General features: G+C 33.9%; 2 protein-coding genes across 2 annotated transcripts in view; one reads left to right on the top strand and one right to left on the bottom strand.

Moving 5' to 3' along the window:
* LOC112054063 (translation factor GUF1 homolog, mitochondrial) overlaps nucleotides 1-666 on the top strand; it is a 12,211-nt gene extending 11,545 nt beyond the window's left edge. Inside the window, exon 11 of the mRNA XM_052884482.1 lies at nucleotides 500-666. Within this exon, the coding sequence (XP_052740442.1) occupies nucleotides 500-625 (126 nt within the window). The 3' untranslated portion in view covers nucleotides 626-666. The remainder of the gene's footprint in view (nucleotides 1-499) is intronic.
* Nucleotides 667-1,483: 817 nt separating this feature from the next.
* Nucleotides 1,484-11,334, bottom strand: LOC112054068 (WD repeat domain phosphoinositide-interacting protein 3). The gene is made up of 6 exons (XM_024093723.2): nucleotides 11,176-11,334; nucleotides 10,782-11,063; nucleotides 9,241-9,392; nucleotides 8,051-8,254; nucleotides 6,875-7,112; nucleotides 1,484-6,390 (listed from the first exon to the last, which is right to left on the bottom strand). The coding sequence occupies exons 1-6, from the start codon at nucleotides 11,240-11,242 to the stop codon at nucleotides 6,287-6,289; spliced, it is 1,047 nt and encodes a 348-aa protein (XP_023949491.2). The 5' UTR covers nucleotides 11,243-11,334; the 3' UTR covers nucleotides 1,484-6,286.
* Between the last annotated feature and the right edge of the window lie 6,725 nt (nucleotides 11,335-18,059).

Here is an 18,059-nt window from a genome sequence, read left to right as displayed (position 1 = left end):
GGTTTACCCACGTATAAAAGTATATGGAGATGATAATATGATGTATAAATAAGGATCTGGTTAATTAATTGGCTTAATAAAAGTATGTTTCTTGAAGAGAAATACATTTTTTTATCACATAATAGACAAAATTTTCGCTGATGTACCAAAGCGGCGAAGTAACATTTGATGCTGTATTATTTTTTTCTGTTACCAACAAGCTTAATAAACAAAAAACGAAGAAATATACCAATCATAAGTCTTCAAAAAATGTAAAACTCAGGATGTATGGTCAACGATCCAATGTAAATAATGAGCTTGTCCCCAATGTAAACAAAGATGATTTAAAAATGTCGTAAAAAGTTGTAGCAAACTTTTTTGTTAAAGTAATGATTTCATTATTAAAGTAGAATTATCAATTTTTTTTTAAATATAAGTAAATTGCCGGGTGGTTAGGGTAGGCCTGGGCCAGGGATGGCCTATTCCCTTTGCTGAGCAATATATTTTTATTTACTTTCAGTATGGTGGTGATGTGACGCGACGAAAAAAACTATTAAAGCAGCAGGCGGACGGAAAGAAGAAGATGCGTAGTGTTGCCAACATCAAAATACCGAGAAACACGTTTATAGATGTACTAAAAAGATAGTAGGTTAATATTTGACTAAGTAAAAACTATTAGTTTATCAATATTGTCTTTTTTTATTTAAATCTGCGGCATATATTGTTTTTTGCTCAATAAATCATTTATTCATATATAGACTGACAAAACCTTAGGGTTCCCGCACACGGGCCACCGGCCACAACCACAAAACGCCACCATCGGCATTTCCTGTTGTTTTCATTCATTTTATATGGACTCGCCGCACACGGTTGACGTAGGTGGCCGCTTCAATCGTCGCTGCTCGCTTTTAATGGCCCGCACCGGCCACTAAACGCTGCCACACGCCACTAGCGCCGTTATGATACTGCATGTATGGATAAAAAACTAGCAGCCACCGACCACAAGTGTCGACCACCGGCCACAAGTGGCTGTCGCGCGCTTCAGCTACTTCTGTGGCCCTTTATTGCTTCTTGTAGCGGCGTTTATGGCTGTCGCGTGTGGCGACACTAATAGTTGATAGAGATGCAATTGATGGCATATTAACTTACCTAAGTGATAATTTATGGTATACTATTGAACTAATTAGTAGCGAAGCTTGTCTTGGAGGGGTCCTGTATGAAGCCCTGAAGCTAATACAAATACAGAATTAAAAAAGTTATTTAAATAAAAATAGTTAAGTTGATTTCATAATATTTTTTTTGTGTTGGCAACATTGTAATTGGTCAGTAATTTCTATTATTTCAAGTACATCTATTTCAGTAAGATATATTTTCATTTTTAACCGACTTCCAAAAAGGAGGAGGTTCTATGTTCGGCTGTATGTATGTTTTTTTATGTTTAAATTTTGAGGTAAATGTGATTAAATGGAGAACAAAGAATTGGGTGATAAATAAATTGCCATAATAAAATATCTTATTATTAATTTATTAAAAAAATGATTACAACAGTCATTGGATAGCTAAAAAAATCATAAACGTAGTAAAACAGTACCTACTTAATAGCGGTTGGAAGTAAAAATAAAAAAATATATTATGTAAAGCTGAAGAATAATTAATTGAGTTTACATTTATGTACGGTAACTCTAAATAATCATTGCCAAGTAGTTGTATTATGAATGATTGATGCAATCGCCGCATTCTATTCAAAATGGTACATACAGATTATATACTCAGAGGCACAATTATCCGCCCACTTTAATATACTCGCGTCATATTTACTTTTGGTGCACTGATTACATTATAAATAGTAAACACTTATTTAAAGTGTACATTATGTGTGATGAGAATGAGTTACAAAAAGTATGATAATGGCTTTAATATGTGAGCTAATCTCTTTCAGTCGTCTATGGTTTATGGTCAGGCCTATTTGGGCCAAGACACGGGAATTAAAGTAAGTAATCAGTAACAGCCAGGTAAGGTAAATAAGTAAAACACGAGTGTGCTGTAAATACATCATGCAGTGTGCAGACCACACGACTAAGTAAAACTTATTTCAAAAATAACAAAGCGCCATCTGTGAGCCTATTTCAAAAATAACAAAGCGCCATCTGTGAGCCTCACGCATAACTGCATCGCAACAGGTTCTTGCAGTTTACAAATAGGGATTGTTTCAAAGTACTCTAACACCGCCATCTACTGGTAGTTTTAAATAACAAATACTGCTTCTCTATGGATAGATTAGTAAACAAAAATGTCGTCCTGGTCATTTGACATATAGTAAGACAGTGACAAAACGTTTACTACCAAACACTTATCAGAAGGTAAAAGTAAGTCCATAAAATTCATCATGATAAATAACGATTGCATCAATCTACGTAATAAAATATACGAACATAAAGACCTATTCACCAGTGACGAAGAATGGAATTTAGTTGAAGGTAAGCCGTCCCAAAGAAAAGGAAATTCATACTCTCATATAGGTATCTAGATACAATACAACAATGAATATGTATAGATGTTTAAAGGTAACCCAACAGGAATCGGCTTGCATGAACTCTTCGCCGCTGTTATTCACACATTACGTCACTCAACAAAAAGGAGAGTAGCTGGCACGTGCTTTTTATTTGATATATTTTGTATGAAATGGGATAGAGATGTGGATAGCGTAGAGGCATTTAATGTGACGTAATCAGTGAACGATATCATAAGAATAACATTAATTTTGAACACAAATAATAAAAAATAAATAATTATCTGCTTGTATTTCTCAAGACGCCATTTCTATAAGCGAATTTACCGCATCACATAAGTTCTGTACAATCATTATAAAATAGTCATAGTAAAATGTACTCATTACATTTGTATTAAAGCTCAAAGCACATGATCCAATTTTGTACGGAGGCTGGGCCTTTATTCCGAGTGTCAACTTATTTTTATCTTAAAAGAACATAAAATATGCCCTATATTTTATGTTCTTTTAAGATAAAAATAATTTAAGCGTTTGCGATCTTAGAAAAAGAATCGACGATCGACGACGACGACACTTGGCTAAAGTTGCATGTGCCGCACAGTTAAGAACACAGTTATGTAGATTCCTATAGCTGAATGCTTATAAAATTAAATTGATTGTGTAAAATACAAAATATTAATGAAGAATATTAGGTAAACGATAGATTCGCTTAGAAAAATTACGCAGTAAGAAGTATTCTTAGTGGAGATTACTAATGAAATGTATTTTTTGCGAGCATAATAATTTAGGCTGATCGTTCACCAGCTAAATAAAGTTATAGTTCGAATGTTGCCAGTCTCAAAAACGAAGGTGTTGCATGATACCAAATAAACTGTATAGTCATTAATTTATTTTTTAATTGTTATTTTATTCTTTTGAAAATGTGACAAGTTAAAAAGCCATAAATATTATAACATATAAAATCATTAGTTGGCAAACGCTCAGTCTTAGTATTTTACAATATTAAACAGTTGCAATTATAGTAATAATTTCATTTAAATAATAATATCTTAATCTATAACAATTAAAATCTTTAATTTTTTACCATTTTAGTTTAACTAATAAAAACGTTTTTTTTCGAGATCTTCCATTAAGGCAATCAAAATGATATTACGGGGTTGTTTATAATATATCTGATTATAATAGGTATAACATCATAAATTTCTTAGATATTTTTTATCGATAACAATAATTATAAATGTACAAAGATGTATCAATATCAAGCGTGGGCGTTGTACAATGTATTAATTTGGTAAAGTTAATCCCACACAGTTTTTAATACCAGAAACACATACAGGTTGTTACATGGATACTGCTGTTGGTCATATTAAAAAAAAAAGATATGGAAAATATTCTCCAAAAAAAAAAAAAATTAAAAAATGTGGCAGTGTGCGATTGACTTTAACTCCATATTCATTAAATGTAAGCAACGCGCACATTTGATTTCAAAATATTTGGTACTGTATAAATAAAACTCATCAATAATGATGCGTACAGATTACAATCACGAGCCTCGACAAAGATTTTTAACATAAGTTCTACCAAAAATAAATTCATAAAACGAAAAAAATAAATCAAAAATAAAATAAATCTTGTCTTATTTGTTCGCTCGTGTTGATCCGATCTGAATGCAGCTTAATGTTTTAAAGCCTCATTATAAAATATAATTAAATATTAGTCTCAAAGATAATTTAAATAAAAGTGTAAAATGAATATTATCAAAGATATGTAACTTCGAAGCTAAGTAAAAATTACATTTTCATACGCAAAGAGTTTTTTTTAATTTAGCTACCAAGCAGTCTTAAAGACTTAAAAGTCTACATAGGCCTCTTTAGCTTAGAGGAGTCTTTTTATTTACAAAATTACCTTTCTAGGCAGCCGTATTAACTACTACGACTCAAAAATAATAATTTTTAAAATGTCATTATGCACTTTGAATAAGAATATATAATTTAGTCTCTGCAGCACTTATATTACGTGTCAAACTACGATTTTTTGTAAATTGTGTGACCCCCAAAATGGACCTCTAAGGATAATTTCTATACTTAATAAATCTGTAGAGGTCAATTCTGTACATGAAATATATTACCAAAATAACTATCAGGGGGTGATTAGTGCTCGATACTGATGCCAAAAATTCAATCAGTAAAATTTTTGTCTGTCTGTATGTTCGTTATAGAAACAAACTACTCGACGGATTTTAACGAAACTTGGCAGTATACCTTTCATCACGCTACGATCAATAGGAGCAGAGCAGTGAAGGGAAATGTTGGGAAAACGGGAGAAGATACTCCATTTTTGCAGCGATACTACTGTAAGGGCTGGATTAAGAGGTCTAAGGGCGGACGAAGTTGCGGCTAGTAACTAATAAAACATTGTAAATAATAAATAACAATCATTAAAATATACCATGGGTCAAATTTGGGAAGCCCGCGCTTTTAGTGTGAATAAATAAATATAAATTGACTGCAGAATGCAAAAAAATTCACATAAAAAAAAAATTCATGCAGGCCAAAAAATTACATAGTTAATCAGGGTGTGTATTGTTTTTACAATAAAATGATGTGAGAAATGTGAAAGCAGCAGAGAACTTCTCATATAAAATGCACATAAAGACACTTTCGCATGGACCGCCTAGCATATAAAACTGAAAATATACGTATATAAGTATCATAAATATATGTATAGGGTATGCATCACAATATCTACACACTGTTTAAAACAGTCGTGTTGGTCTCTCCTTACTATCATTTTTAATTTAAATTATTTTTCAAAAGTATTTAGCACAAGCTCTCACTGGGGAACTAGTGTGAACTTATCATAAGAGTTTTAAAACACAGTACCAATAAAGAATTGATAAATTTGCATTCATAAAGCCGGGAATACATTGAAAACGCATTACACGCACTATACTCGTGTTAAGTCAAATCTAATCTTAATAGACTGACATATTGTTGAGAAACAGGATGATTTTATTTGTTATATAGTAAGAGCTTAACTGCAATCACACCAGCCCCCCTAGCCAAGTGGAACGTCGATTTTCTCTATACGATCGAAATACGCTTCGAAAACTAGAAAAATGTATAGGAATGTCATTTGCTATCGACAGGTCAAGTGATCAAGATAAGTCATTCCCATAATTTTTTCTAGTTTTCGAAGCGTTAGCAATCGTAGAAAGAGAATCGCCGTGGCACTTGGCTAGGGGGCTGATTACGATCAGGTACGATTAATATAATGCCTTTGGTGGAATAATTTAATATGATCTACCACTAAAATCATCCTGTATGTAAATTGTTTAACTGGCACCTAAAAACACATTTACTCTTGTGTAATGTATATGAAGCGATGACTTAAATTTTTGACATCAGTAGGACTAAAGAATGCATAAAAAGAAAGACATTGTCGACTAATAACAGCGAATAGAAAATATCGTTACCTCTGTCATTGCGTTGGGACAACAGAGATAATGATATTTTTGATTCACTGCTTTGGTCGAGAGGGTGATATTATCGACTCTGCTATTGGTCGATATCTTTTTGTCTTTACTAGATATATCATTGACTTATAGCCTATTCAACCTTTTTTAAAGGGGTTGTAGTGCCAAAATGTCAGGGAAATACAATATAGTTACAACAAGATTAAATTTGACCTAACATTGAAACATGGTGTGGGTGTAAAGTATCGTATAGTATGTGCCCGTGCTGTAAAACGATGGTAATAATTCCTTCGTAGTAGAATACCACGTTTATTGGAAAGCACTTATCTGTCTTCAGAGGTTTCCAGGAACTGCGCGTACACATCTCTGGTGCATTCACCCTTTTCGTTAAACTTATATTTGTAGTACGATCCGTCGGCACATATTACTGGAAAAACCAAATTATGTGGCTTAATAAATAGTCTTTGTTCATGAAAATACAGAGACCTTGTACATAAAAAAACAGTTTTTGTTCATGTCATTGCAAAGCATTCATGGCAAGAAATAGTCCAATTTTAAGGTAAGACCGAGACTTTAATCATGGCAAGAAAGACTCCTAGTTTATGGCACTCCAGAGACCTTGTTCAAAACAATGTTTGTTCATGGCAAAACAGTACTTGTTTGTCGTAAGAAATCGTAGTTTATGGCAAGACAGTCTTATTCATGGTAAACAGAGTCCTTGTTCATAAGCAAGAAAAGACAGAGTTTTTGTTCAAGGCAAGACAATCTTTATTTGTGGCAAGAAAGAATCCTATATTATAGCAAAGCAGTATTTATTAATGTTATTGAGTCCAAGTTCATGTCAAGATAAAGTCCAACTGCATTGAAATAAGTAAATATGTAAATCTAAAATTGTGAATTATTAAACTTACCAATTATTGAACTTTTATCAACACCAAAAGCACAGATGCAAGGAGGTCCATTGGGTATGGTGAATTTACAGAAACTCCAGTTACTCGAGAAATATTTGGGCAAGAAGTTGACGGTTGCCAAACTCGACTGTTTGTTCAACTTCTCATCTTCCAAACTGAAAATGTGGACCGTGCCATGGTCTGACGTCACACACAGGTTTGTACTAGTGTGGTTGAAGTTTATACAGTATATTGTTGCCTGGAAATAAAGATTTTGGGTCAGTATAATGGAGGGATGTGACAGAGTGGTATCCTAGGATAGGAAAAAGGAAAAGAGGTCGCCCCTGCCAAAGATGGGAGGATGACCTCAGACAGACAGCAGGAGACACATGGAGAAGGAAAGCAAGAGATAGAGAACTATGGAAGTGTCTGGAGGAGGCCTATGCCTGAGGGCAAGCTGAAGAAAAGAATCAGGGTCAATGATATATTACAATAATATTATGTATATAAAATTCAGTAAATAAAGGCTTTTTATTATTATTATTTTTATTATTATTATTATAATGGAGGAGCAACTACATTTTTGGTCCAGTGGTTAATATGGGTGGCTTCAGATCATGAAAATGAAAAGGGAGTTCCAGTCCTGGATTAGGCTTTAAAATTCTAAAAGGAGCTATTCTTCCTTGCAAAATCTACCATCCCACCACTGTGCCATTGGCATGATGATGATGATGATGACAATGGATGAGTGGAATGTATTTCATTGATTGTGATCTGACAAACACCGGCAGACAGACAAAAAAAGCATTTAAAAAATCATCTTTTATGTTCTACTGCTCTCTTTTCTTTTTTATTCATCTAATTAATAAACTAATCCAGTAATTCTATCTGTCTGTGATTTTAAAATAAAAGTTTTCTCAAGTGCTTATTAGTTATTAATTAATTAGTGGCTGTGACATTCTTTATCTACTAAAACACAAAAAAAAAATTGTCTATAGTCTTTGTATTTGTCTGAGCTAATCTGTGGAACAGCTGAACAGTTTTTAATGGAACTTTAACTGGAAAATGTTTATAGAGATATTTTTTATCATGGAAATACATCACTTTCACTTCATATACAGGGTGCTTGGGAGCACTTTTCCATAACCTAAATGTGTTTTAATTTAAGTTTTTTTTCAACTAAAAAAAACTTTTTACCTGATGCGCTCCTCTTCTTAACTCTGCCAACTTTTGCCCAGTGTTTGTGTCAAATACTCTGATTAGTGTTCCTTTGGACGAAGCTGTGGCCAACCGAGTGCCACCAACGTTAAGTGCCAAGCAGCATAGTGGAGCTTCGTGAGCTGCAATGAGATGACCTTCTGGTGCAGCACTTGTACCCGCAAGGCTTGTGAGTTCAACCAACTGTGGAGTACAATAGGTTGTTTGCTTAACTTTCTTTTCTGTTTGATATTATTATAGTCAAATGTTTGGAATATGAGTAACCTTCACCTTTAATTAGTCATAGACTTTTAAGACAATAGGTATTATTGTTATAACAGTAACTGTGTCTAATTAGTAATTTACGAATAATGATGATCGAACCCTGACGTTTCAGTGTTATGTTTGTCCCTTTAACTATGGCGCTATTATTATTTTTAAACCACATAATGCAAAGACAAAAAGAAAGAAGTACTAAGAAGTAGTTTACAAAGGGCTGCCTTATAGCTTGGAAGCAATTTCTTACAGGCAACCTTAAGCTTAGCAAAACATCACTATCTCGGACTGGTGGTGGTGGTAAGATTAGTCTAGCACAGTTGTATAAATGTTGCTTAATAACTGGCAGGTCCTAGGTTTTGATGCCCTGTTTAAATCAATTTACAATTAATATTTTCCAAATTGGTTTGATCTGGTAGGAGTTCAAATAAAATAATATAGTATGATAAAGCTACAGACAAAAATGGTAAGTTCAACACAATTGTATAAAACTTAAATATACATAGTTAATAACAATTTTTGAGTCATCATCATCATTAACATAACCTATATATGGCTCACTGTTGAGCACAAATCTCGTCTCTAAATGAGAGGGGTTAGACTAATAGACACCTCGCTGTCCCAATGTGGATTGGCAAACTTTTCAGATTTCCTCAAAATTGTTTTCCTGCACAGTTTGAGACACATGATATATATTTCTTTTCAAAATGCATATAACTGAAAAATAGGAGGTACATCCTCAGGACCAGTTTCGAATTTTCTCTCTCTAAATTGAAGGCAGAGGTCATATCCATTAGGCTATCACAGCTCTCTAATTTTCGAGTAACGTATATAATTATTTTATTTAAATGTATATTGGGGCATCGATCATATCCCACTTCTGATATTGGGGCATCGACCATATGTATATTTACCTGAACATGCCCAGTCTTTCTGCTTGGATATGCAAGTAGAGCGTTGTTGCTATTTGGACAAACAACACACAGTCCTCTAGAGTTCTGACATGTCTCAAACACATGAAGTAACTGTGGCTGGGCGGTGAAAGTGTAGACTTTAATCAAATTCTCTGAAATAAATAGGTTCTTGTTGATCTATGGTACATTAGTTGACCCACAGTTCAAAAACCTTAACAACAAGTACATAATATACAATCTTCGGTTATATTATGTACTTGTAGCCGGTGACTTAGTTTATGTGGAATGCACTAGCATTTTAACAAGTCTCCTCTAAGAATGAGAGGCGTTACAGCAATAGTCCACCATGCTGGCTCAATAGAGATTGGCAGACTTCACACACATAGAGAATTATGAAAATTCTAGGGTATGCAGGTTTCCTCACAATGTTTCTCCTTCACCGTTTGTGACACGTGATATTTAATTTTTAAAAATACACTTAACTGAAAGCTGAAGGTGCATGCTCCAGACCGAAATTGAACCTATGCCTTCCGTATTGTTTTATTTCCACTGGGCTACACAGCTAACAAGCACTATGTGATTAGATATTACTATGAATTAAAATCACCAAGAGTACCACTCAAACAAAAAATTCTTCAAATTAACCCCAGCCCTTTAGAGTACAATGCCTGACTCATCATCACATCAGCCTCTCACACACAAGAATTGTATGTATAATTATGTAGTGAATAGAGATATTATACATTTGTACAAACACTTTCACTTATACATTTATACTTTCTAATTAAACCTCTGAATTAAATTACAATAACAGTGTGTTGTTTGCCATAGTGTTCTAGATATTTGATTATGTTCTATAATGGCCAACTATAATGGTGTGCTCTAAATAAAAGTATATTTTTTTATTGTTTTTTGAAATTTTTCATTTTGTATAATCAGTAGGTAGGTATAGCGCCTACCCTATTTAAGAACTTTGTGCATGTCACTGGCTGCCTGTCCAATTCTGAGGGCTACAATTTTCTCAAAGGTGTAAAATTTAATTATGCCACACAATTAATTTGCTTTGCAAAAATAAGGTACTCTTTTTCAAGCTAAGCTCCTTGGCTAGTTATATAAAATACTCTACTAATGAAGTAAAATCTTGAAAAAGCTTATGAAATTTATTGTCAACTTGAGAGATTAATTTACTATCATTACCATGCAATTTATACATGCATACTGTCTCTAAACACTTTTTTTAAATAGGTTTTGTAGAGGGCTGGCTATGATCTTCTCCCTGAGAACTTCTTGATTTAATAGGTTCAGGGTATGAAATCAAACCACTGTTTATTTACTTTTTCATGCCCTAACTACTGAACCAATTTGGCTAAAATTTGGAATGGAAATATAGTATGCTTTGAATTAACACTTATGCTACTTTTTATCCCTGAAAATCCATGGTTCCCGCGCAGTTTATGACAACTTAAAAGTCGCGGGCGTTCAGCTTGTATAGAATTAGGCAATTAAAATTGATACACAGAAAAAAAGTTCTAGAAAGTTACCCAGAACAACAACAATACGATCTCTTCTAAGTTTAACAGCTTTTACTGGACTGTTAAAGTCTAGCGATATAGCAGAATCCTTTTTCAGGTCGTCCCATATGATCACTCTGTTCGGAGGGTATACGGGCGTCTTCCCTCCTCCAACCAGGGCCATGTAGTTACATCTAAATAACATTTCGACGTAGGAAAGGCCGCCTTCTGCAAAGTTTTGTCTCTCTTTTTCCTTAAGCGGATCGCTGTTGAAAACCCTGAATCCATTTTCCGTTCCACAAGCGAAGCAACCTGAAAAAGATTGCGACACTGAATCAACACGAAATAACAGTAAATAAAAACATCACAACAAAAAGTTACGTTTTTGCTTTCAACATGTCACAATGCGTTTCCTGTTATTCACCTTGGTCTTGATTGAAGCCCACGTACAGCAAGCCGTTCGAAAAATTGCTTTCCTCTGACAAATTCATTATTTTATGGTAAATTTTGCCGTAAAATAACAAGTAAATAATTAGAAAATCATAGTTGGACTGTGCGGCGATTTGACAAATGACAGATATTATCAGACAGATGACAGATAGGAATCATAGACAAAATTATTGACACATGACAGCACAAACGGCTAAAAAGATACATGACAGCATTTACATATAGACAAGTCAAAATAACGTAGACAGAGAAACCAAATAATGTTGAGAGTTTAAAAAAATACTGTGATTTAGCTGCCAGCTTTAATATTATTATGATTATGTTTATATTTAATTAGTAGAAACTTAAAAATTATTTTCATAGCTGACTACTGCAATAAAGGACTATAGGACCATTCAAAACTAAAAAATCCTACGTGCCTTAAACATTAAAATACACCAATCGCACAAACATACATACCTATCACCAACTACTATAAATTAATAGTAGGTACGATCATAATGTTGAATATAAAAAGTAAATTGAAGTAGATTATTTAAAATTGGTAGGTAGGTAGACACTCGGTGCATTAACACTTTTTATCAGGGCATTTTGTGTAATTAAGCGTCATTCAAACTAAACCTAAATAGCAAATTGCCTGCAGCTGCAGGGAATATTAAGTAAATATTAATCGTCGCCGCTCTCCATTATCCCGTCTTTAGCGTCCAGACGATAAAAAACCGTACCTAGCGCTAATTACCACTGCGGCTCGGCTGGATTTTAATTTTGCGTTCATTGCCTTTGTTGTTAGCTATACGTTCGTGCAAGTCATAAATATTTTGGATACGAGTATCCGAACAAATATTTTTATAAAATACGATGTCTAGGAAGGACGTTCGAAATTCAAAAATACTAGTATCTATAAAACTAATAGTATCTATTAAAGTAATATTGTAAAGTGGTAGATACTGTAGATATAAGTGGTAGTGTATAGGGCATAGATTTAAGAGTCGGTACGGAGATATAGGGAATAAGGGAGAATCAGTTCCATCAATCTATATTTCCTTTTTTTTTAATTTTAATACTCATTTCAGTTTGTGTATTTATTACTTACTAGCTGACGCCGCGCGGTTTCACCCGCGTGGTTCCCATTCCCGTAGGAATACGGGGATAATATATAGCCTTTATGCCTTCCTCGATAAATGGGCTATCTAAAACTAGAATATTTTTTTCACAAACAAACAAACTCTTCACCTTTATAAGTAATATTATTTAGTATAGATGCATAAAAGTTAAATTACTAAATCTATTAAAAATTATCTTTCACGAATAGAAAGCTATATTATCCAAGTTATTTCCTCTAACTCTATAGAGAGCAATTGCTACTTAGCTGTAATTATAGTTTTCCTTGTAATTTCGTTATATACTACTCTAGCGTTTTTTTCACGTATCCATAAATAACCTTTTAATATACTAACCGTTTAATACTTGACTCTAGCAAAAATTTGCTCATAAAAATTTAATATTTTACAAACAGATCCCTAAATCGAAAAATACACACCCACACTATGATAAAAACGAATAAAAAATAATCATCCCCACTTTACATTTAGTTCACACTTTGTTCACATTTTTAATTCACATATAAATATACTCATGCTAATTTCCAGCTTTCTAGTAGCCGTCTAGTAGTAGTAAGTAGTAGACAGACGGACTGACGCACAGACAGACATGGCGAAATTTTAAGAGTTCCTTGTCGACTACGGAACCCTAAAAACGGAAATTAGGACGCCACTATAGTAGTAGAGAAGTATAAGCTGGTGACTGGTCACAATTTATTTCTTCACTTTCGAGTGTCCAGTGTCGTTCCTCGTTGATTAACCCCATTCTGAAATTGGGCCGGTCGAATATTCTAGCAATTGTGTATTTAGACTCGCATTTCGTTCCTACCCACAACTCTATAGCTAGCGGAGATGGGAGTTTGAATGCAAATTGAAAATGCTATTAGAGCAGGAAACGCCGGCATCACAATCGTACAATCGAATGGCGTTATTGACAAATCATTAACATTTTGCCATTGTATTTGCGTGTCCACAGCTGTTTATTGTATGTTTATTGTTTACCATCATATACGAGTATCTATGTACTACATACTCAGACCAAATATAGATGGACCAGTATCGCACCCATATACACAAATGAAATTTTCTGTCGTTTTCTAAGGAAAACCAGCTTATATATCTTTTACTAAATTATAAGTTTTTGCCCGTTTTTTACATTATTCAACTACACAAAAAGGTATTTTTATGGAGCTCTTTAACCGACGAACACAATTACAACTGTGAAACATCGATACTATAGAGACAGTTTTTATAATCACATTAGATCGTTGATCATATACTTTGACAGAAAATTAACGTTTAGCGAGGAAGGTCCTATACAATAGTTGGTCTGAGGCTACATACTATTCACGCTTTTAGATTATGTAAGAACAAGCACACGCCCGCGACTTCGCCCGCGTGGAAATTAATGTAAACTTTCAACCCTTATTTCACCACTTTAGGGATTGAATTTAAAAACTACTTGAATCACATTATATTTCGTATTTTTTGTTATGGTTTATGAACATATTTTGAAAACTGTAACTCTAAAATGAGGGACTTTTCATAAAAACTTTCAACCTCTATTTGACTCCCTTCTATTTTTATTTTAGGGTCAAAAAGTTTCCTATGTTTTGCTCCAAGATCCCATTTACCATTATACCAAAATTCATCTTGATCGGTTCAGCCGTTTAGCCGTGAAAAGGTAACAGACAGACAGACTTACTGTCGCATTTATGATATTGAAAGTATAAATAGCTAGTAAGTAGTTTTTTTGGGAATAATAGGTTAAAATATATCCTAATGGTACCAGTGGCGTGCACAAGTTTTTTAACTAGGGTATGCACTATAGGTACAAATTATACACGCCACTGAATGGTACTTATATAACTAATGTATATACCCATTTATATACGTAATGATTGTGTACATATGTACAATGTACATTTAAAATAAGTATCGTGTACGCCTGGCCTAAAATATTATAATACCTAACAGTGAGTAAAGTAATTTCTTTTAAGCCTCGACTGTTAGAAATCTTTTGAAATGATTGTATTTGTACGCAGACGTTTCTGTTCTCATTCCTTTTATGTTTTTTCCCGGAATTCGTTCTTTTTATGTTATTTTCCTTCTTCAGTAACCATTGTCGGTAAATATTTGCAGGCTCCTACCGAAGTACCTATAATATATTTATATAGTTATTTTCAATTTAACCTATAATATAGTTATTTTCACTTTATATAACAAAAACATGAACAATTTTTAGTAAAAAAACCTACACCTCTTTTTAACCCTTGAGGAGTAGAATTTTAAAAAATACACATACCTACATATACCAATTTTTAACAAAATAATATGTACCTACCTATAATATGAAAAAACTAAAAACTATATTATAATTTCACCCCCAATTTTCGTTACAAAAAGTACCATATACCTATTTACGTATTATGGTCACAAATCGTGCAAAGTTTCATGTTTCACCGTGATACCCAGTCAACAAAAATACGGACAGACAGACAAAAAGACAAAAAGGCAAAAAATATATTTTTCATTTCAGTGTCGATTATTTATTGCCCTCCAACCAAAAATATGTACAGAATATGACTTGTTATAGTTTTATTATAAGTATTTTTCGGTGCTTATATTTTCGACCGTTCGTTCGGGAGGCCGGTGTTTGTCGATCTAATGGCGTTTTCAATTTGCATTCAAATACCAACTTGCATCGCTGAGCCGGGCGAGGGATGAATGCAAGCCCGAATACCCGAACGGTGGGATCCTCGATGCTCCAATTCCCAAATCGAATTATCCTAACGACGCGCTATTCAGCATTGCTATTGCACCGGGTTTGCTTCTGCGGTTTCTGCTATCTATATTTTGTTATCAATACCTTGATTGCCAATGGTACAGTGGTCAGTTTGTGTAAGTATCCTAGCTTCTGGGGTTCATTTGAGCCAACGACATTATATTGTACTATTTACGTCGTTGATTTGAGCTATGATAGTTTGAATTGGTTTGAGTATTTATTACTTTTGAATTCTGAGTATGTAATTACCTTACGTTCCTTGATGGGAGCTCAGTGGCGTTACCGGGGGTTTTAGATGAGCGCAGAAGCATCGCCTGATGAGGGCTGAAGGCATAAGCAGAAGAGATGGTCGGAACGGCTTAGAGGGCCGTTCTGGAAGGGTGTTTGGCCTGAGTGTTTCAGCGATTAGAATACGAAGTAGCCATTGTAAGTGAATTCATGGTGTTGTTTTACCAAAATGTGAGTTGACCTTTGTCGACTACAAGCCTAGACTACTTTGTGAAATGAACCAACGTGAATAACGCTTAAAAGGCTGTTACTATATTAGAAAATAACTTTGAGCACTATGCCGTAATTTCTGAGCGGTACATTTCGATAAATATTTATTTAAACAAAAATTAGCTTTTTTTTTGGCGGCATAAATACCTAATAAACATTACTGTCCGTGTTAAATAATATTTTGAACATGATGCCGTACATTTTACATTGACTTTATATCAATCATATGGGTGTAGGGATACGGTTGCGATCCTTGACTTTACGGGTACAAAGTATCTGTATAAGTGTACAAAAAGAATTACACAAATTGCGTACAGTAATAAATGACTTATATTGCTTCTGCAATTATCGGTGAACTAAAAATTTGCACTGACTTTTATTCCGGCACCACCACTTCTGTACGGCACTAGTAGACTACAAGCCCTTGAACAAAACTTACATGTGAAATGAACCAACATGAATAACGCTTAGAAGGCTGTTAATATATCAGAAAATAACTCTGAGCACTATTTCGTCATTTCTGAGCGGTACAGGTGAGTACGCGAGTGAAGAGTAAGGCTTGCGACTCTTATCTTTCGACGCCTGCGCTGGAAAAATGTACGGCGTTTACGGGTAAAGTATCTGTATATTTTGCTTCTGCAATTGTCGACAATTAAAACTTTTAGTATGGCACTAGGATTTTCGACATTTATTTTTAATCATCTTTAACACTATAACAAAGCCGTACAATTATAATGAGTCGTAATTTCTCATTTGTACTGAGATATTCCATTCACTATTCGGCATTGTGCTTAGATTTTTTTTGATATAGTAACAAGCCTTCTAAGCGTTATTGACGTCGGTTCATTTTACAGGTTAATTTTTTCCAAGGGCTTGTCTATTAATGTCACATTTTTTTAAAATGTACTTGTGTACACAGATCCTCAAGCACAAGATTCCAAGCCCTACACATGCCACGTGGCTATAAAATAAACGTTTATCCATAAAAGAGCGACTATTTTATACATGGGTCATCGTTATTGCAGAAAGTATGTTTTTTAAACATTATTTGCATACTAAAATCGGTTACAGCATTGAAACGAAGTACCTACATTTAGGATAAGTACTTAGACGTTATTTTTTACGGCTATAATACATATAAATTTTTATAGTATCGGTCACCGAGTTTTTTGGAGGTACCATCCAAATGTGTCATTAATTTTTCTTATGCGGTAATATTGCAAATAGAGGATACTTTATACGCAATATTACCGGTCTCCGTGGCGCAGTGGTATGCGCAGTGGACATACAAAACGGAGGTCCTGGGTTCGATCCCCGGCTGGACCGATTGAGGTTTTCTTAATTGATCTAGGTCTGGCTGGTGGGAGGCTTTGACCGTGGCTAGATACCACCCTACCGACAAAGAAGTACCGCCAAGCGATTTAGCGTTCCGGTACGATAACAAGTTAGCCCGCTTCCATCTTAGATTGCATCATCACTTACCATCAGGTGAAATTGTAGTCGAAGGCTAACTTGTACAGAATAAAAAAAAATACCCTGCTGTTGAAGTATTTTGGGGTGTTATCGCATTATTCAGACATAATTATTTACCCGCTTGAAACTTCTGTAGCTTTAAAAACCTTAAAATTAGAGAAGTTATTTATTTTTATGTAAAAGGATACAGACAGTCCTGTAATTTTATAAATGACTAAACATTTATATTGAGATTATTATCACTGGCCAAGCATTACTTTAACTTGTTTATGTTATATGTAAAGAAGCTAGTTAGTTTTCTAGTTAGTTTAGTTTACTTATCAATTTAGTTTTGAATATTGAATAGAAGCAGGTGTTACTTTGCGGAAGTTCATCATGAAAACTCAACTTCTCCTGAAGATGCTCCGGTTTCGGGGTGAAACGTACGTAGAGAGTATTTTGTTGGACCTGGGTGACGTTGTCGCATGGGTTCGTTGGTTTTTCGCGGAAGATAGTATAATAAATAAATCATTATATATTCAATTTAGTTATGTTGCTATTTTCTCTTTCACTTTTTCTTTTAATTTAATTTTATTATTATTATCACTATCTCTTTTATCATATTGGATTATGTATTATATTATGTTTTCCTTGCGAGTTTGCGATGTAATATGTAAACTTTATTTGCGTAAGTTTGTAATTGGCTATATTCTTTTTTCTATATTGTTATATTTAATCCTTCTGTATTGAGCTGTAAATTTTCCTGTCTAAATAAATAAAATAAAAAAAAATATTTAAAAGATTTTCATTACATTTCTAAACGTCATGTTTCAATTATTTTTAATCTAAGTTATTGCAGATTTCTGATGTAATCTTACAAACTTTGCTTAGGAATCTCATACATACTTACATACCTAAAGTTACATGATTATACGTATCTCAATGATTTTATACGGCGACAAAACTTGGGTCTACCGAAAAGTTACGTGAGCTAAATAATTAATTACCCATCAAGAATTCACC

The sequence above is a fragment of the Bicyclus anynana genome, chromosome 11 (assembly GCF_947172395.1).
Source record: "Bicyclus anynana chromosome 11, ilBicAnyn1.1, whole genome shotgun sequence".
Classification (NCBI taxonomy): domain Eukaryota; kingdom Metazoa; phylum Arthropoda; class Insecta; order Lepidoptera; family Nymphalidae; genus Bicyclus; species Bicyclus anynana.
Note: the sequence above shows the minus strand (reverse complement) of the source record. Positions and strands in the feature narration are given on the sequence as shown.